The sequence below is a fragment of the Microcaecilia unicolor genome, chromosome 5 (genome assembly GCF_901765095.1).
Source record: "Microcaecilia unicolor chromosome 5, aMicUni1.1, whole genome shotgun sequence".
NCBI lineage: Eukaryota > Metazoa > Chordata > Amphibia > Gymnophiona > Siphonopidae > Microcaecilia > Microcaecilia unicolor.
This window is the reverse complement of record NC_044035.1, coordinates 340,214,468-340,235,521: the sequence shown is the minus strand read 5'-3', so window position 1 is coordinate 340,235,521 and position 21,054 is coordinate 340,214,468. Positions and strand designations below refer to the sequence as shown.

The 21,054-nt window shown below is 42.0% G+C and overlaps 1 protein-coding gene across 1 annotated transcript in view; it reads right to left on the bottom strand.

The window, feature by feature from the left end:
• The window catches only part of CDYL2 (chromodomain Y like 2), a 99,805-nt gene that overhangs the window by 51,606 nt on the left and 27,145 nt on the right, over window positions 1-21,054 (bottom strand). Inside the window, exon 2 of the mRNA XM_030202653.1 lies at window positions 3,168-3,756. Within this exon, the coding sequence (XP_030058513.1) occupies window positions 3,168-3,756 (589 nt within the window). The remainder of the gene's footprint in view (window positions 1-3,167; window positions 3,757-21,054) is intronic.

Sequence of the window (21,054 nt, the reverse complement as noted above, 5' to 3'; positions counted from 1 at the left end):
CGAATACTGAATTACTACTAGCTTTCTAGTTGAATCTTTGGTTTATAGTCTGGGAAATAAAGCTCAACTCCAGAGGTCTCCACTGGCAAAGAGTTCTCCTAGGTGGCAATGATTGTGGTTTATTAAGAACAGCTACACACCTGTGCCCTCTTTGACAGAGCAGATATACTTAAGCTGACGTTTCTTCTATACAGAACTGCTGCCGTCATGGGGACATAAGTACATAAGCATCGCCATGCTGGGACAGACCAAGGGTCCATCGAGCCCAGCACCCTGTCACCGACAGCGGCCAAAAGAACAAGCAATTTGTCCCGCCCATCCTAGAAATACTGTATTCCCTCGTCCATTCAATAACATTCTATGGCTTTTTCCTCCAGGAAGCCGTCCAACCCTTTTTTTGAAGTCCGCTAAGTTAACCGCCTTAACCACCTTTTCTGGCAGCGAATTCCAGAGTTTAACTACGCGTTGAGTGAAGAAAAATGTCCTCCGATTCGTTTTAAATTTACCACACTGCAGCTTCATCGCATGCCCCCTTGTCCTAGTATTTTTGGAAAGCGTAAACAGACGCTCCACATCGACCCGTTCCATTCCACTCGGCGGCAGCAGGCCTCAATAGAGCAGAAACAAATTTACCTTAAAGAAAGACAGCCCTTATAGCTCAAAGTTCAACAGTGCCAGGAAATTCTTTTTTTGTTCCAAAACCTTTAATAAAAGGAAGCAACTCTACATCATTCCAAAATAACCCCACCATGTTTTCTTGGTCCCCTCTTGGATCTTAGAAGTTTGCACAACAGGTTCCTTACAAACACAGGTCTCTTCTCAGGAGACAACAGGCCTTGAACTATTGCATTAAGCTCTAACAAACACCTAGCGCAAAAAAAAATGGCCTAACGCAGGCTGCCAGTTTTGTCATTTGTGTGTACAGAATGTGCGGTATTTATTATTTTTTTAAATTATTTTTGAAGGGGGGGTGTCAAGGGCAGAGAACAGATGTGGAAGCGCTATACTTCAAAATCTGCACCTTAGTCCACAAAATCATATACGGCATAGTCCCAGAACACATGACAGGCCTCATAGACTTACCAATAAGAAACAAAGTCAGATCATCAAGATCCTACCTAAACCTACACTACCCAAATTGCAAAGGACTGAAATACAAAACAACTTATGCAGCCGGCTTCTCTTACATAAGCGCACAACTATGGAATGGGCTCCCAAAAGCTGTGAAAACAATCCACGACCACTTGAACTTCAGGAAATCACTAAAAACCAACTTCTTCAAAAAGGCCTACCCCAACGACCCCACGTAACCCTCTTCACCTACCAACACAGCATGACTATGATCGAACAGGACAACACGCAATCTTCATCCATTCCGACCCTCCACTTATACCTCATACGATCACTATACAACTTTGTATTTGTTATCCACCGACTGGGCACACGCCTTTGACGGTACTATGTAAGCCACATTGAGCCTGCAAATAGGTGGGAAAATGTGGGGTACAAATGCAACAAATAAAAATAATAAAAATAAATACTCGGCTAATGCACCGACATTACCACCACACTAATTAGCGCGTCCATAAAGCGAGTGCCCTTACCGCCTCCTAAATAGGAAATGGTAAGTGCTCCCGCATTAAGGACTACCGCCAGCCCAACGCGGCCGACAACGGTAGTTCCGCCCCTAGCGTGCGCCATTTCTGGTATTACATTACATAATTCTGTCATTTCTAGCGAAGCGCTAACCCGGAGGTAATCAACACTGCCTGGTTACGCTAGGTTACCGTGGGAGCCCTTACCGCCAGCTCAATGGATGGCGGTAAGTCCTCCACCCGCATGGCCACGCGGTAAGAATAATCTTACCGCGTGGCCATGTCTTTTTAGGGACTTTTAACTCTCTGCGTTAAAAAAGGGCCCTGGCCAGCGGCTAAAACGGCCCCCACTGCTAATGTAGGGCCCTTTTAACTCCAGCTTGGTAAAAGGACCCCTGATTTTTTTTTTTAAATGTCCACTAAGCCCACTTACTAGTGCAGCTTAGTAAAAGAGCCCCTTTGATTCTTTTCTATTAACCCTATAAAATACTTTTACTTTAATTCTTCACATCATGTAAAGTTTGTACAAGGCTATTAAAGTACATATTAAGCTTTTACTACACACAATTCAGTCAATCCAGCTATAAAATTTAAAAGAAAAAAACATTACCCACATCACAGTTTTGCAACGTTTCAAAAGCCCTATGAAGCGGACATGCACAGCGCCAAAGTTTTTAGACTGAATAAAGTTTTTTTTTGCCCAGCAGTTTTGGGCATTTTGTTCACATTTCCAAATGACTGAAGGTGCAACCCTCAACATAAATGACTTCTTCTTGGAGACAGTAAAGGATTTTGCTCATACTAGGCATGGCATCTTTCCAGCTCCCTACAGATCCATTTTGGATTTTTTGCTTTGGATGGGAGCAGGGTTGCCAGGTGGAAAATTTTTTCCCCACCCAAACCAGCCTAAATCCAGCCCAAAACCCGCCCAAACTCAAACCCCGCCCCTGACACCCCACCCCATCACCCCCGCCCCCGCCGTCATCTGCCCCGCCTCCCCCGTCATCAGCCCCGCCCAGAACGTCACTAACCCCGCCCAAAACGTCACTAACCCCGCCCCCCGCGGCCGGAAAAAACGCCTAAAAAACCGCCCAAAAGACAAAAAAAAGCCCAAAAAAAGGCAACCCGCGGCGAGTCGCGGAAAACCGCCCAATTGGGCGGTAAAACCGCCCACCTGGCAACACTGGATGGGAGCACACACTAGAACTTGATTGGCTCACAGAAAGCATGTGATGCTGGTCATCTGTGACATCGTCACTACTGAAAGCCAGTTACAATATGTGATACGATACCCCACAATATTATTTCAGCTATCACAACCCTTAAGATGAATTCTAACAAAATATTCCATTTCATGCTATGTGCTTTTGAAATCAGAAAAACTAGAATAGTGAAAACAATGAAAATTTTTAAAATAAATGACTGAGGCAGTTAAACAAGTATAAGAGGCACCTTAAAATAATTGTGATTTAGCTCCCAAAATATGTTTTCTGATTCAAGGAAGAAGAAACTATGTTTCCCTTACAAATGTTAGAACAGAAAATAAACAGCAGCAGAAGTGAAATGCCATACCTATTCCGTTCATGAGAGGTGACTCATCAACTTCCAGCTTGTTTGACAAATTGTGGCCTTCCTCATGATCGTCCAAATCCATTTTTTCCCGCCGTGGTGTATTTCCAAAATATCTGGAATCTTTCTCATGGCTGGCGTCTCCATTCTCCATTCCATGATGAGTCTTTTTAAGCGGCATTATTTGCAAGCCGCTGGGTGTAGTTCGGTAAGTCACGGTTTTAGTGGCTCTTTCACCAGATGGCTGTTTTGTCGTATACACCCTTTTTGGTTTCTGAAGAGCTGAGTTTATCCGCCTTCTTTTATGTGTTGCTCCTCTGCCTTTCCCAGACTCGGAAGGATGGTGTGATAGTTTCTCAAGTGATGATCCTCGAGCTTCTCGTAAATATTTCGGTGCGATAGCCTGTTTTGCGTGTTTTGTTCGCTTCTCTCTGGTGACATTAAGTCTGTTAAATTCGTCAATAAATTCCTCACAGTGCAACAGGTGATGTTCAGGCTCCCATGTGTCTTCATTGCTCCCATAACCCTTCCATCGGATGAGATATTCCCATTTACCCTTCCTACTCTTCCTTTTGTCTACGATCCTTTCAACCTGAAGATAAAAGAAGAATGAAAGACAGCTGAAAATAATACTTTACTAGCAAAATGACCCAGAAACTTTCACAAGTTGCTCAGTATTCGAACCTGACACTATCAAAAACCATTAGTAAGACATTGGCGAAACTAAAGCTTCATTGACCAGACCACCAGGCTACAGGTACAGAAGCAAAAAGTAGAAACGCTCCTGTATTTTCTTTTTTATACAAGGCTATACTTCTGATAAAAACACTAATGGATCTCAGTGTCAAGACATTTTGCTAATATTTTAATTGGAAATGAATTCCTACAAAAAAAAAAAAATCAGTATACCTGCCATGTTATTTCTCTTCAAAATCACCTTCGAACACTTTTGACCGGCTTTCAAGAATTTTGATTCCCCAGAAAAAAGTCTTGGACTCTGAATGGCTTTTCTGCTCACTCAGATTAATAATGGCTAACACTGGAACGCTTTAGCACTTTAACCTAGTTTAACCACACAAGAAATACAGGACATGATGTCCCAGAGCTTTCCTGCACTTTTAGGGTTCTGCATAAACCACAAAAGACAAGCTCCAGCAGTAAGGGGTTGTGGCAGACATTTTTCTGAGTAGCAGCTACTGCAACATCAACCTACCACCATTCAGAATACCTCTGAACATTCATCCTGGACTTCATGAGGGTAAGCTTATATGCCTATGTGTGAAGGCCATGTGGAAGGGCATAATTGAAAGGAGCGCCCAGGTTTTCCTGAGGACGTCCTCGCAAGACGTCCCAGCGAAGGGGCGGGGAAACCCGTATTATTGAAATAAGATAGGCGTCCATCTTTTGTTTCGATAATATGGTCAGGGACGCCCAAATCGCGAAATTTATGTCGACCTTAGAGATGGTCGTCCCTGATTTTCGGCAATAATGGAAACCGAGGATGCCCATCTCAGAAACGACCAAATCCAAGCCATTTGGTCATGGGAGGGGCCTGCATTCATAGTGCATTGGTCCCTCTGACATGCCAAGACACCAACTGGGCACCCTAGGGGGCACTGCAGTGGACTTCAGAAATTGCTCCCAGGTGCATAACTCCCTTACCTTGCGTGCTGAGCTCCCCAAAACCCACTACCCACAACTGTACACCACTATCATAGCCCTAAGGGGTGAAGGGGGCACCTACATGTGGGTACAGTGGGTTTCTGGTGGGTTTTGAAGGGCTCAACATTTACCACCACAAGTGTAACAGGTAGGGGGGATGGGCCTGGGTCCGTCTGCCTGAAGTGCACTGCACCCAATAAAACTGCTCCAGGGACCTGCATATTGCTGTCATGGAGCTGGGTATGATATTTGAGGATGGCATAGAGGCTGGAAAAAATATTTTTAAAGTTTTTTTTTAGGGTGGCAGGGGGTTAGTGACCACTGGGGAAGTAAGGGGAGGTCATCCCCGATTCCCTCCGGTGGTCATCTGGTCAGTTCGGACAAATTTTTGAGGCTTGGTCCCAAGAAAAAATGGACCAAGTAAAGTCGGTCAAGTGCTCGTAAGGGACACCCTTCTTTTTCCCATTATCGGCCGAGGACGCCCATGTGTTAAGCACGCTCCAGTCCCGCCTTCGCTATGCTTCCGACATGCCCCGTGAACTTTGGTCGTCCCCGCGACAGAAAGCAGTTGAGGATGCCCAAAACCGGCTTTTGATTATGCCAATTTGGGTGACCCTGTGAGAAGGACGCCCATCTTCCGATTTGTGCCCCCTATTTGTTAAGTGAGGTCCTTAATGGCTGTGTGCTAATTTTCCAATTGGTGCATGGCCATTTACTGTTTGAGCCCTTACCGACACCCATTTAGTAAGCGGTAAGGGTTCACGTACTATTCCAGTGGTAATTGGGCAGCACGTGGTAAGAGTGGTGCGCTGCCCAATTACTGCCAAGAACACCTACTCCCTGCTCTAAAAAACAGAAATCATTTTCTAGCACGGGAAATGGCCCGTGCCAATAACAGAACTACCGCAGGGTGCCTGGCCTCAAATATGGAAGAGAATAAATGCAACCATTCCCTTCTCCTTTCCTGAAGGTTTGTCTTATTTATTTGTATTTATTTGTAGCATTTGTATCCCACATTGTCCCACCAATTTGCAGGCTCAATGTGGCTTACATTTGCCGTAGTGGCGGTTGCCATTTCCGGATAACAGAATTACAAATGGTATTGCATTAAGGTGCATACATACATGGTAAAGAAGAATACATTACGGTATTGCATGTAGGTTCCTGAGTGATAGATTAGATTGTAACATTTGTTAGGTCATCAATTATAGAGAGATCGTTTTCGACATAAGGATTAAAGTGGTATTGCAATAAGGTATGTACAGACAAACAAACAGATGGGGTTCACACTTTCCACAGAAACGGAACACAATAAAAATTGGGTGGAAAGGACCCAATGCCAAGTGATCAGTCACCACATCAAGGTAAGATGCTCCAAAAGAAACCTTTAATAAAGGTTTCCTTGATGTGGTGACTGATCACTTGCCATTGCGTCCTTTCCACCCAATTTTTATTGTATTAAGGTGCTTACTTACATGATAAAGAAGAATATATTATGGTATTACATATAAGCTCCTGAGTAATAGATTGGATTGTAACCTGTGTTAGATCATCAATTATAGAGAAATCATTTTCGACATCAGGTATTAAAGTGGTAGTGCTTGATCATTAATAGCAGTGAGGTAAGTCAGCCAAGTGATAAGAGTTCGATTCTGTCTAGTTCTTGATCAGTCTTATTATTTAGTAATTAGGATGGTTGTTTATGGTATGCCTTCTCGAACAGGTCAGTTTTCAGATGTGATAATTCTCGTTCTTCAACCCCTAAACTGACACTTGAAGAACAACATTAAAAACTTTTTAATATAATGATGGCCCTTGCCACTCACCTTATAGCATTTCATTGGAAGAGCAACTCTCATCTAAATATTCATGAATGGTGGAATCATCTTTGTACCATTAGAAATCACCAGGAATCTGCAGCTTTTAAATGTCATCAATTATCCATCTTTAAAAAGCATTGGGTTCCTTTTGATCATTACATTAAAACAGCAGCAGTTTATATCTCGCATATCTATACTTATGCTTTCATATTTGCTTATGTGTAATGCATTTGTTTTTTTTTTTCTTTTTCACATTCTACATCCTGCTGTATGATGTATTTGTATTAATTTCTATGAAAACTCAATAAAAATGAAAAAAAAAATTGACAAACAGAATTCCACCAGAAAGTAACATTCAACAAAGATGCATTCTTCCAACCCCTCAGAATTTCTTAAAAGACAACCATAAGATAGTACAGCCTGCCAGTTCGCACAGAGATGAAATCATCTGGGGGTGCAAATAGTAGAAATGCAAAGGATAACGGGAGATCAAACTGGAAAACTGCCTTGACCCTCTGCCATACCTGTTGCCAAAATGACATAACAATAGGACATGAAAAAAAAGCACACGATCAAGTGTACTAATAGAAGATGCACAGGACCAACAAACATTAGACGTTCTGAACTCTATACGATGAAGTCGGACAGGCGTCCCACAATACCCATGCACAAGAAAAAAAACAAACATTATGTTAGTAAGGTTGAAGCTACAATACGAATGTTTTGAGTTTAAAACTTTCTCCACTTGACATGTAGAGGAGTGTGGTAGCCGTATTAGTCCACTCTTAAAGGTTATCAATAGAAATCAAACAAAATAAAACATGGAAAAGAAAATAAGATGATACCTTTTTTATTGGACATAACTTAATACATTTCTTGATTAGCTTTCGAAGGTTGACATGCAAATTTGCACATCAGCCTCTTTCCCCCCAGATCTGATGCAAGGAAGAGGATCTAGAACTCATTCTGGAGAAATGCACCAGCTTACACAATGCAGATGTCGATATCTACTCTGGTGCCCCATACAAAGTTAAGATTCCTGAGGAAGCAGGGAGCAATGCCAGATTCCTCTTCTATACCCTTAAGAGCTGGACCCATTTATAAAACTGCGAGAACGGCAACCCTCAAGAGTGTCTGAATTCAGGGAATGACTTCAAACGTTGCCCCCTGAATAAGATGACGTGATATTGACCAAATATTATTTTGAATCCATATATTCCAAAACAGCTGCTTCACATCCACATGGAGATAAGGACAACCCCAGAGAGACACTGATCTGGAATCCACTGTCCTTGGTGGAAACTTTGCATCCAAAGACTGTAATGCTGTCAATGTTGATGTGAGGATCAAATTATCCTTTAAGTTAGGGTTACCATATGTCCGGGCAACCAGACGGGTTTTGCCAATCTGCCCGTTTGTCCGGATTTTGCCAATCTGCCAGCCTGCCCGTTTGTCCAGAAATCTGGACAAACGGGCAGATTGCTAGCCTCCCCTCCCCTTACTTACTAGTGCCCTGGTGGCCTAGTGAACTCCGCCCCTTTCACACTCGCCCTACCCCCTGTCACACCTCGCTCCGTCCCCTGTCACATTTTCCCCTCCCCCCTGTCACATACCCTGTCGTCACCCCCCTTACCTTACTTCTGCCCTGGTGGGGGGTGACGACAGGGTATGTGACAGGGGGGAGGGGAAAATGTGACAGGGGACGGAGAAAGGGTGTGACAGGGGGCGGAGCGAGGTGTGACAGGGGGTAGGGCGAGTGTAAAAGGGGCGGGGCATGTGTCCTCCTTTTTGGGGGACAAAATATGGTAACCCTACTTTAACTACAATGGCAAACTTGCTCCAAGCAGATACTTCAGCTGAAATGGCTTAACTAGTGACTCCTCCAACTGAATCCAGGAAGGCAACAGTTGCAAATCGGCACCAACCACTACAGGACTTCCCTGTCTAGACAAAAATGCCTTATGATAGTCATGGAAGAGTGAAAAATTAACTCTCTGCAAGGTCCGCAAAGCAATTCTAGGCCTCTCGTCGTTTCACAAGAAACCAGTTAATAACTTATTTCCTTATAAAACTATACATAATCATTGGGGCCAAAGACATCTTTATAGTTTCTAACCCCCCTACCAACTTAACTACAGAGGTGACCATCGACCACAGAGCTCTTTAACCCGCTGTAAGATACAATGCTCATTACATTGGATCGTGTCAGTGAAGGCGGGCAGAAGTGCAATGACCAGGTACTTCATACCAGTTATACACCATTGAAAGGGAAGAGCAGATATCATATCCTTGAGTATGACATCTGAGGCTGGCACGAAATATTTTTAAAGATGTTTTTTGAGGGTGGGAGGGGGTTAGTGACCACTGGGAGAGTCACGGGAGGTCATCCCCGATTCTCTCTGGTGGACATCTGGTCATTTCGGGCACCTTTTTGTGCCTTAGTCATAAGAAAAACAGGTCTGGGTGAAAACATCCAAGTGTTCGTCAGGAACGTCCTTGTTCTTTTTCAATTATGGGTCGACGTCCAAGCATTAGGCACGCCCAACTCCAGCCTTCGCTACGTCTCCGACACGCCCCCTTGAACTCTGGCTGTCTTTGCGAGAGTGCAGTTGGAGATGTCCTAAATCGGGTTTCGATTATACCGATTTGGACGTCCCTGGGAGAAGGACGTCCATCTTCCGATTTATGTCTAAAGATGGACGTCCTTCTCTTTCAAAAATGAGCCCCATAGTTAACGTGTGTACAAGGTTACCACGCGTTAAAAATGTTAACGCGCGCTATAACGCTGCTTAGGAAACAGGGCCCTTAATTCATGCTAACAATTAGTGCACCTTAGTAAAAGGACCCCAAAGAAAACAACAGTGTGCCAATCCAAAATTTCTGATTCATTTATCGTGAGCCTTGAACCTGTGTTAATGACAACCCATGATTCCTTTAGATTTTTGTGATCTAACATTACTATTCTTTATGGAATGCAATGTAAGAACTAGTGTTTTGTGTGTTGTGCTATAAGATGAAACACATGATTTTTTTTTAGATAATAATATTCGAAGCTTAAGGGGAGCAGAAAAATGATCAGGCATGATATTAGCAAGGCGATGAAAATTCTTTTCCTCTCTTTTCTCGCTTCGATGAGAGATTTTTCGGTGTGACATTGCTATTGAAATTTCAGGTCTTTAATTTCCTGTTTATCAGTTAAAAAGGGACACCATTGCATCTGGTATAGTGGGAAAGAGATCTTTTTTTCGAAAAGAAAAAAAAAAAGCCCAGTAGTCTAATATTACCTTGCATTTTCACTGTAGCTTTTTTTTTTTCACGTGTGGGGTAAAAGGACAATTATTTTAATGTATGTACTTCTTTAAGAATATAAACCTCAGTCTGCTGCATTGCAATGCTTAGCAGTTCTTTTTAAACTCATTCTTTTTCTTGAATCTACATATATTTGTTGCTGCATGATAAGAAAAATACAAAAGTGAGCCACGCTACACGAAAGCTTATTAAAAACATCACAACAAAATAAAAACAATCAGTGGCTTTTGATATTTAATTGGTATTCTGTCAAATTAAGACAAAGATAAAACATACAATCTCTCCACCACTGTAAATAGCTAGTTAAACTCAGTTTACTTGAAGACTATTTTTTAAAACTAAGCAAATTAATTGAAAGTTAGGGTCCTGTTTTCTAAGGTGTGCTAATGTTTTTAGCATGCGTTAAAAATATATGGGTGTCTCTAACGTTATTTCTGGGGTAAGCAGTATAAAAATGTTTTGTACTTTTTTGGGATCTTGCCAGGTATTTGTGACCTGGTTTGGCCACTGTTGGAAACAGGATGCTGGGCTTGATGGACCTTTGTGAGCTCATTTTCAAAAGAGATCGCCGGCCATCTTCCGACACAAATCGGGAGATGGCCGGCGATCTCTTGATCCCGGCCAAATCGGCATAATCGAAAGCCGATTTTGGCCGACACCAACTGCTTTTTGTCGCGGAGCTGGCCAACCTTCAAGGCAGGGTACAGAAGGTGGGACGGGGGCGGGGTTACGAGATGGCTGGCTTCACCTCATAATGGAAAAAAGATGGCCGGCTCAGAAGAGCATTTCGCCGGCTGCACTTGGTCCATTTATTTTTAGGTCCAAGTCACAAAAAAGTGCCCCAATTGACCACGGGAGGGAATCGGGGATCACCTCCCCTTACTCCCCCAGTGGTCACCAACCCCCTTCCACCCCCCCAAAATTAAAAAAATTCTTTTTTGCCAGCCTGTATGCCAGCCTGAAATGTCATACCCAGCTCCCTGACAGCAGTATGCAGGTCCCCGAAGCAGTATTTAGTGGGTGCAGTACACTTCAGGCAGGTGGACCCAGGCCCATCCCCCCCCCCCCACCTGTTACACTTGTGGTGATATATGTTGAGCCCTCCAAAAATCCCCAAAACCCACTGTACCCACATGTAGGTGCCCCCCCTTCACCCCTTAGGGCTATGGTAGTGGTGTAGAGTTGTGGGGAGTGGGTTTTGGGGGGCTCAGTACCCAAGGTAAGGGAGTTATGCACCTGGAAGCTATTTTTTTTTTTTTTTAATTTCTAGAAGTGCTCTCTAAGGTGCCCGGTTGGTGTTCTAACATGTGAGGGGGGCCAGTGCACTATAAATGCTGGCTCCTCCTACAACCAAATGTCTTGCATTTCGCCGGGTTTGAGATGGCCGGGCCTGGTTTCCATTATGGCTGAAAACCGAAGCCGGCCATCTCAACATTTGACCTAAATATTGAGATTTAGCCGGCCTCAACCGTATTTCGAAAATACAGTTGGCTCCGCCTCTTTGCGGAGCTGGCCCCAAAGATGGCCGGCCATCTATTTGGCTGGAGTCATTCAATTATGCCCCTCCACGTCTTTCCCAGTATGCTAGCGTGCCTATAGCACAGCTTCGTAAACAAGGCCCTAAATAGTGATTGCTCTATCTAGCAAACTTTGTGGTTGTGGTAGTTATGGACAGGAAATTATTCTAAAATCACTATCCTATCTGAAAGCGAAGCTATAAGATTGCATATTGGATAGTTAAAAGTTCATTACCCACGGAAATACAAAGGTGTGCTTTCTGGTCTGTAAACTATATGAATATCCCAGAAGAACAAAAAGGAGAACAGGATGGACCAACAAAAATGCAGCGAGATCAAACAAGGAAACAAACAAACAAAAGAGTCTGCCAGATGTATAGAAGGTCACTACAATTTATTCAAACCACATGCCTTTGTATCGCTCCATGGTGCGTCCACACCTTGAGTACTGTATTCAGTTCTAGTCGTCGTATTTCAAAAAAGATATAGCAGAATTAGAAAAGGTTCAAAGAAGAGCAACCAAAATGATAAAGGGGATGGACCTCCTCTCGTATGAGGAAAAGCTAAAGAGCTTAGGGCAAAGAGATGGATGAGGGGAGATATGCTTGAGGTCTACAAAATCCAGTGTGGTGGAAAATCCAGATTAAAATATTGTTACTTAGAATTTCTGTTGCAGAAACATTCAAAAGAAGTCTATTATCTTTCATCCAATATGAGATGCAGGTAAATATCTGCAATTGCAAAACAGTTTGAGAAATGGACGCATTGAACGGAATATGAAACTGAATATCATCCACATATACCTAATAATGTACGCCCAGTAACATCCAACACATATGGAACAGATACAAATTAAAACGTGTTGAAGCAATTAACAGCCTTGTGGCACTCCAGTTGCCAATCATCTGCCAGATGACAAATTTTCACTCATCTTCACTTCCTGCCTTCTTTCCTGCAAAAATGGCTCAAACCACCATAAAATGGTTAATATGCTAGGCCAAAAGATTTCAACCACCGTAATAAAACAGAACTATCTATAGTATAAAACGTTGCCGAAATATCGAGCATGACGAGAAGGTAGCTGCAAGTTTGATTAAACCCTTGATGCATGACAGCCAGCACAGATAGAATAAGGGATTCAGAGTTATGTACAAAATCTGTACTAGAATCAGGGGCGTAGCCAGACAACAGATTTTGGGTGGGCCTAGGGAAGAACTGGGTGGGTGGGCACCAATTGTTCTCCCCCTCCCCCAAGCACTTCTTTTCACCTTGGCAGTCTGTAGCAGGCATGCGCTGAAAACTGAGCATATGCAGGTACCGGTATCACGGAGAGAAGCATTTTCGTTACCATCAGGAAGAAGTCTTCAGCTGGCCGAGCTTGGGATCCCACCAGCTACCACTAAACATGTACTACTGTTGGGTGGGCCTGAGCCCTAAGTGGGTGGGCCCCAGCCCACCCAGGCCCACCTGTGGCTACGCCACTGACTAGAATAGGTCCAAAAAGTGACAGGTAAGGAGGAAAAAAGATGAAAACTGGAAGGAATATTAGGGTCTAAAGCTGGGTCTTTTAACAATGGACAGACTGTTGCTAACATCAAAATATCTGGAAACCTACCATCCTTCAATGAGGCATTTATAATGAACTTCAAAACCGATACAATAACTGGCCCAACTAGCTGCAAAAACCTAGGACAGCAGGGGTCCTGGGAAGACCGAGTTGCTTTAAAAGACCTTAGAGCTGGCTGTAATTGCAGCTGTATCAAAAGACTTCCATTTGTGTTTCTGATCCACATCTTGCCCGAGGAAAGGCCCACTGTATTGCAAAGAAACAACTAACCCCCTTAACTTAGGGCTCAAAGAAAAGATTACATCATTAACTCCTGATGATTTTTATCAACTTAAGTGGTTTTCTTGTCTGTGTCAAAGAGTGAACAATAGCATACAGTTCCTTTGGCCTATTCAATGTAACCTAAATCTTTCACTGATGAAGAGCCTCTTTCTCGAACTACTACTGCCCTCTATCTTAAGAATGTAAGAATGCCTAGTCTCAACACTTCTATCCCTCCGCTATTAATGTTTTAACTTTTTAAGTACTCATCTTAATTGTTTCAAACCTTCTGTAAACCATGGCAAAAAAGGCTTACCCGGGAACACTGTTCTCATAGATGCCATGGGGTCAAGAGCTGTTTGAAGAGGCGCATTCCACTGCGACACAGTCTGATCTACAAGTAAAGAAGAGATACCATCAAGTAACGGTACCCAATTTTTATTAAAAGAGACGAGATTGAAAGGTAGCCTAATTATCTTTTTTTGTTTTTTTTTTAGTTTTCTTCTCAAAATTAGATGTATTACTTCACATATTAAGAAAAGTTAAGAAGAGACATGAAATGATCAGACCAAAGCAGTGGTATAATTTTTAAAGACACTTTCAATGCCAGGTCTGGAGCTAGAAAGGTCATATCCAATATATGGCCTGCAACATGCGTTGTAGACTGGAAGATCTGATTCAGCCCCAACGCCAACAAAGCATTTAACAGAACATGAGCATGAACAGAATTGGAAACAAATGGGAGATTAAAATCCCCTAAAACAAATAATCTTGAAAAATCAATTAGCAAAGTTAATTGCATTCACAAACAAAGAACGACAATTACCTTCCAACAAAGTTGGAGGACAGTAGGCCATACAAGTAGAAAACTTAAAATTACCCAAAACAAGTATATCAGCATTATCCGAATGAAACTCACACAATCTACGAACCTTGAAAATGGAGCGGTAGATCAATAACCCCCCCTACCCCCACGTTTAAACTCTCTACAGGCCCAATCTTAGGAATATCCTGAAAGACATAAATTGCACGACTAATTCAACACCAGTTGGGGTAAGCCACGACTTCGTAACATCGAATCTATCCACGTCATTGATATGCACAGTCTTATTTTGTACTGAACCAGCATTATTTTGTACTGAACCAGCATTCGGTAAACTCAGCCATAATGGTAGGCCACCAGCAGATGCAATCACTGGAAAAGTTTGTACACTGTGCAAAGATCTACACAAAATTGGCTTCGGCTTACTTACAGAAGCATCTATAACGTCCTTGTTCCTTGATAACAGAGACGCAACACACCGCGGAATGACCAGATGCCTAAACGCATCACAAGAGAGTAATCAAACAACACCTCTTGCTGTCCCAAGTATGGCCAAAGGAGCGACTCAAGGAGCTCCTTAGTTGTGCTCTTTTGTTGGTGCTCCCCGTCCAGCACGTGGCTCTGGTTCTTCACCCATGTGCCACTGACATCTCCAGTGGGTGAGGCCACTACTATCCCATCTGGAGCCCTCTCAGTGCGATGTAGCAAGTGCTTACAGGGGGGGGAGTCCAAACAATGACAGAGTTCACACAGACAGCAGACTTTAGATGGTACTACTTAGAAGGCAGTTTTGTTCCTGATCATTAAGATGTTGGGAGGTTGTTTATAAGTTATGGTAAATGGTTCAGTGTCTACAAGTGGATTAGTTTTATATACATCATGGTAATAATAATAATAATTTTCCTACCTAAGCGCACAACTATGGAACGCATTGCCAAAAGCAGTAAAAACTACGCTCGACCACCTAAATTTTCAGAAAGCACTAAAGGCAGACCTGTTCAGAAGAGCATACCCCACCGACCCTACATAAAAATACCTGGACACTTGCGACACAATATAACCAAAGACCATAACAGACATTACCTGACTCTTCTTCCCACTTTCCCTCCCTAAGTTCCTCCCAATTGTACCTACCATACATGTATCTCATTCTACCACAATATCAATTTGTATTCATTCATATCATGTATTTGTTCAGACCGGAATCGGCTAACGTCATTAACGGTTATATTTAAGCCACATTGAGCCTGCAAAAAGGTGGGATACAAATGTAACAAATAATTCTCTCTCTCTCTATATCTATCTATCTATCTATCTATCTATCTATCTATCTATCTATCTATCTATCTATAATATGAATGGCCACATGGAAATTTTTTATGATCAGGCCAGTTACACACAAAGCAACTGAGAATATTTCTTTTAGCCATATTTTGCATAGAAGCAAAGAAAATGTTGGCAAATAACCACATGACGATCCACTGAGGCAACTAGGTAGCATGACATCTGTAACTGAAATCTGTCTTGTAGGAGGCTGTGATGTATGGAGGACATTGAACCTTCTGGGCAGAGTGGATTAGCTTCTACATTCTGTCTTGTGAAAAAAGCTCTGGCCTGTTCCATGCCCAGAAGAACTGTTATGAATGAGATCTTATTGGTAGGCTACAGGGTCAATTTTTCAATGTTGATGAGAAAACCTAGGGTATGAATTACAAAATTCTTGAGGGAGAGAGCTAGATCTTTTGATGAACTGTTAGCAGCTGATATTGAGATATGGAAAGACTAGATGCCCTTGCTTGTACAAATATGTTGCCACAAAAAAAAAGACATTTGATAAAAGCCCTGGGGGCCAAGGAGAGGCTAAAGGGAAGCATTTTGTAATGGTAATGGCTAACGTGCACAGTGAAAGAAAGATACTTCCTGCATTTGGGATGAACTGGAATGTCTGTGTACGCAGCCTTGAGCTCCAATGAATGAATCAATTCTATTTTTATTAAGTAGGGAAAGTTGGAGAGAAGAGTGGTCATTTTGAATTTCTCTTTGATTAGGAACTGGTTGAAGTCTCTTGAGGTCCACGATAGAACTCAGTTTTCCAGTATTTTTGACAGCGAGGAAATACCTAGAATACAATCCCCAATTTTTTTCCTGGATTGGAACAAGTTCTACAGCACTGGTGTTCAAGAGAAACTATACTACTTTGTGAAGCAATCAGGCATGGGTTTGAGGTAACTGATACCAAGTTAGGGACTGGTTGGGAGGAAATGGCAGATATCTGAGATAGCAGCCGTATTTTACAATGCTTAGGACCAAGGAATCAATCATTATCTTCTGCTATTTCTTTACCTAACTCCTTATAAGTATGATAGGATGAGTATTGTGACAGGAACTGGTAGTGTTTGGACAAGAGAAACAGAAAATAATAGCAGCTAAAGATCATATGGCCGATCATGTCTGCCCATCCATACCAATGACTAAGCTCTACAATCTTTTCCCACTCACTTAGAGATCCTCTGTGTATGTTCCATGCAATCTTGAATCCAGTTTTTTAAAAACATTTTTATAAACAATATTGTGGAAGGGCTATCTTGAATCTTTGTCTCCACTATCTCTAACAGGAGATAATTCCACAAATGCACCACATTTTCGATAAAGAAAAATTTCTTTAGACTACTCCCGAGTCTATTCATTTTCACCTTCATCCTATGCCTTCTCATTCCTGAGCTACCTTTCAATTGAAAGAAGCTCACCTTCTGTGTATCTATGCCACAGAGGTATTTGAATGTCTCTATCATATCTGCCCTCTCCGGCCTTTCTTCCAAAGTATGCATATTGAAATCTTTAAGTCTGTACCAAGATCACCTCTCCCAAAGTACCCTTCTGGCTTTTGCCATTACCTTATCTACCCATTTGGCTATCTTTTGATATGATCACCCAGATCTCACTATTCTTTTGTGTGTTTATTTATTTGCATTTCAAAATACTCAAGTCACCCAGGAGTGCATGCTTCGATGTGGAATTGAGAATGACACGGGGACGGGGACCTGCAGTAACTGAGGGGATGGCGACAGAGCTTGTGGGGACGGGGCGGGGACAGAGCCCACAAGAACGGGGACAAACGTTGTCCCTATGTCATTTTCTACTCTGAAGCCTATTAATAAACTGGACTGTTATTCATGTTTGAGTGATGCAGACGATATTTTGATGTTTTGGAAAAACAAGCAAACATGCTGGCCACAACTGGCAAAATTTGCATGGGGGATGCTGTACATTCTGTTACCAGCACATCTTCTAAGAAGACATCTTCTAATGAAGGAAGGATTGTGGCAGACAGGAGATCTAGACAGTACTTCATAGGGTGTAATTCTCCCCTCTAGGGCATACAGAACGGATTGTATTTTGTACCCCTGGACATTTTAACAGGGTGGATTAGGATTCCTTGGGGTAACAGAAATCAGCTATTGTTGGGGTTGGAAGGGTAGAGGGTGGGGGTGAGGAGGAGGGTTATTATAGCTGCTCAATGTTATTATTTTTTTATATTTGTAATTTATACACAACAGTTGCAAAACATATTGTTTCTTTTTATACTTTAATACAAAGATTTAAATATAAAATCATAACCGTTCGAGGCTTCTGCAGATGAGGACGGAGCGGGAGTGGAGACAGGGCCTGCGGGGACGGGGTGGGGATGGAGACAGAACCCATGGGGATGGGGCGGGGACAAACTTTGTCCCCGTGTCATTCTCTAGTGTGGAGTATCCCTGAAGGACACTATTGAAACAGGATCTTTAGGGAATCCCAGTAGAGAGGTTTCAACTGTGGTAAAAGAAAGCCAGATGTGTTAAAGGAGAGAGCAGGATAAAGGATACACATTAGCCCCATCAACTTCTAGGCAGCTTGTAGATGCAAGGAAGAAACACAATTTGAAGTGCCTGTATACAAATATTAGAAGTCTAAAACATAAGATGGGAGAATTAGAGTATATAGCACTAAATGATGAGGTAAATATAATAGGCATCACAGAAACATGGTGGAAGGAGGACAATCAATGGGAAACAGTGTTAACAGGATATCATTTATATTGAAATGACAGAGGGGATCATATTGTAGAGGGGGGGTTGTGTTATATGTTAGAGGGAACTGAATCACACAAAATAAACATTCTACATGAAACAGATAGCAGCATGGAATCATTATGCATAGCAATCAATTCCATGTGTCAACAGAAGAAGTACTCTTATATGGCTAGACTACTGTCCACAAGGAAAGAAAAAACAGACAGATGAAGAAATCTTTACAGAAATTAGGAAAGCTGGCAAACTGTATAATAATGGGTGATTTCAATTACCCCAATATTGACTGGATAAATGTTACATCAGGGTGCGCCAGACAGATAAAATTCCCAGATGTAATAAATGACTGCTTCATGGAGCAACTGGTCCAGAAACCGACAAGAAGGGGTGCCATTTTAGATCTAGTCCTCGGTGGAGTGCAGGGCATAGTACGAGAGGTAACAGTGTTGGGTCCGCTGGGAAACAGTTATCATAACATGATCAGGTTTGAGCTACTATCTGGAAAGAAGCCACAAAGGAAACCAAATGCAGCAGCATTTAATTTTCGAAAGGGTGACTAAGATAAAATGAGGAAAATGGTTAAAAATAAGCTAAAAGGATCAGCTGCAAAGGTTAGGACATTAGATCAGGCATGGACATTGTTTAAAAATTCCATCTTGGAAGCCCAGACCAGATGCATTCCATATATTTATGAAGGTGGAAAGAAAGAAAATGCACGGTTAAAAGGTGAAATAGAGCCAAAAGAATGTCCTTCAAAGAATGGAAAAAAGGACCCAAATGAAGAAAATAAGAAGCAACATAAGCACTGGCAAGTTAGATGCAAAGCATTGATAAAGAAGGATAAAAGAGAATATGAAGGGAAAATTGCTGCAGAGGCAAAAACCCAAGGAACAATTTTTTCAGGTACATCAATAGAAATCAAACAAAATAAAACATGGAAAAGAAAATAAGATGATACCTTTTTTATTGGACATAACTTAATACATTTCTTGATTAGCTTTCGAAGGTTGCCCTTCTTCCTCAGATCGGAAATAAGCAAATGTGCTAGCTGACAGTGTATATAAATGAAAACATTCAAGCATTACTATGACAGTCTGACAGGGTGGGAGGATGGGGGTGGGTAGGAGGTATGCATGGGGACATCAAAGCATATCATTGATATTCTAACAGGATGGGTGTGGATAGGTGAGGGATGGGGTGATCAACAGAGACATACAGCTTTATGGTTTATAATGGGCTAAGAACCCCAGATCCTTGTTAAGTCCTTTCTGTTGGGTGTTAAAATATTCAATCATTCTGACTTCAAAGGTCTTATGTTCGTGTATGGTTTTAAAGTTACCTTTCAGGATTCTCACTGTGAAGTCACTGGTACAGTGTCCTGGTCCTGTAAAATGTTGACCAACAGGTGTGGGAACCCTACTGGCACCAGCATTGTTCATGTGATGTCTATGTAAATTGAATCTTGTCTTAAGCATCTGGCCTGTTTCTCCAATATAGCATCCTTCGTTACATTTTTTACACTGAATGATATATACCACACTGGAAGTTGAGCAAGTGAAAGATCCCTTTATGTTGAATATCTTTCCTTTGTAGATGACTTTGGGGTCCTGTGAAATATTTTGGCACACTGTACCAGTGACTTCACAGTGAGAATCCTGAAAGGTAACTTTAAAACCATACAAGAACGTAAGACCTTTGAAGTCAGAATGATTGAATATTTTAACACCCAACAGAAAGGACTTAACAAGGATCTGGGGCTCCTAGCCCATTATAAACCATAAAGCTGTATGTCTCTGTTGATCACCCCACCCCTCACCTATCCACACCCATCCTGTTAGAATATCAATGATATGCTTTGATGTCCCCATGCATACCTCCTACCCACCCCCATCCTCCCACCCTGTCAGACTGTCATAGTAATGCTTGAATGTTTTTACTTATATACACTGTCAGCTAGCACATTTGCTTATTTCCAATCTGACGAAGAAGGGCAACCTTTGAAAGCTAATCAAGAAATGTATTAAGTTATGTCCAATAAAAAAGGTATCATCTTATTTTCTTTTCCATGTTTTATTTTATTTGATTTCTATTGATAACCTTAAGAGTGGACTAACACGGCTACCACACTCCTCTACTTCAGGTACATCAGAAGCACAAAGCCTGCGAGGGGAATCTGTGGGATCTTTAAATCATGAAGGAGCAAAAGGGGCAACTCAGGGAGGACAAGGCCATAGTGGAGAAACTGAAAACAAATTCTTTGCTTTGGTCTTTATGAAAGAAGATGTAAGAGATCATCTACCTGTACCAGAAGTGGTTTTCAAGGGTGATAATTTGAAAGAACTGAAAGAAATCTCGGTGAACCTGGCAGAAGTACTGAGCCAAATTGACAAATTAAAAAGAGCAGTAAATCACTTGGACTGGATAGCATGCATCCAATGGTACTGAAAGAACTCAAACATAAAATTGCTGATCTACTGTTAGTAATCTGTAACCTGTCACTAAAGTCGTCTGCAGTACCCGAAGATTTTAGGGTGACCAACGTGATGCTGAATTTTAAAAAGGGTTCCAGGGGTGATCTAGGAAATTATAGACCGGTAAGCCCAACGTCAATGCCAGGTAAAATAGTGGAAACTATAATAAAGAATAAAATTACAGAACACAAAAATAAACATGGTTTAATGAGACAGTCAGCATGGTTTCCACCAAGGGAAGTCTTGTCTTACCAATTTGCTTCATTTCTTTAAAGGTGAGAATAACCACGTGGATAAAGGTGAGCCGGCTGATACAGTGTATCTAGATTTTCAGAAAGCTTTTGACAAAATTCCTCATGAGAGACTCCTGAGAAAATTAAAGAGTCATGG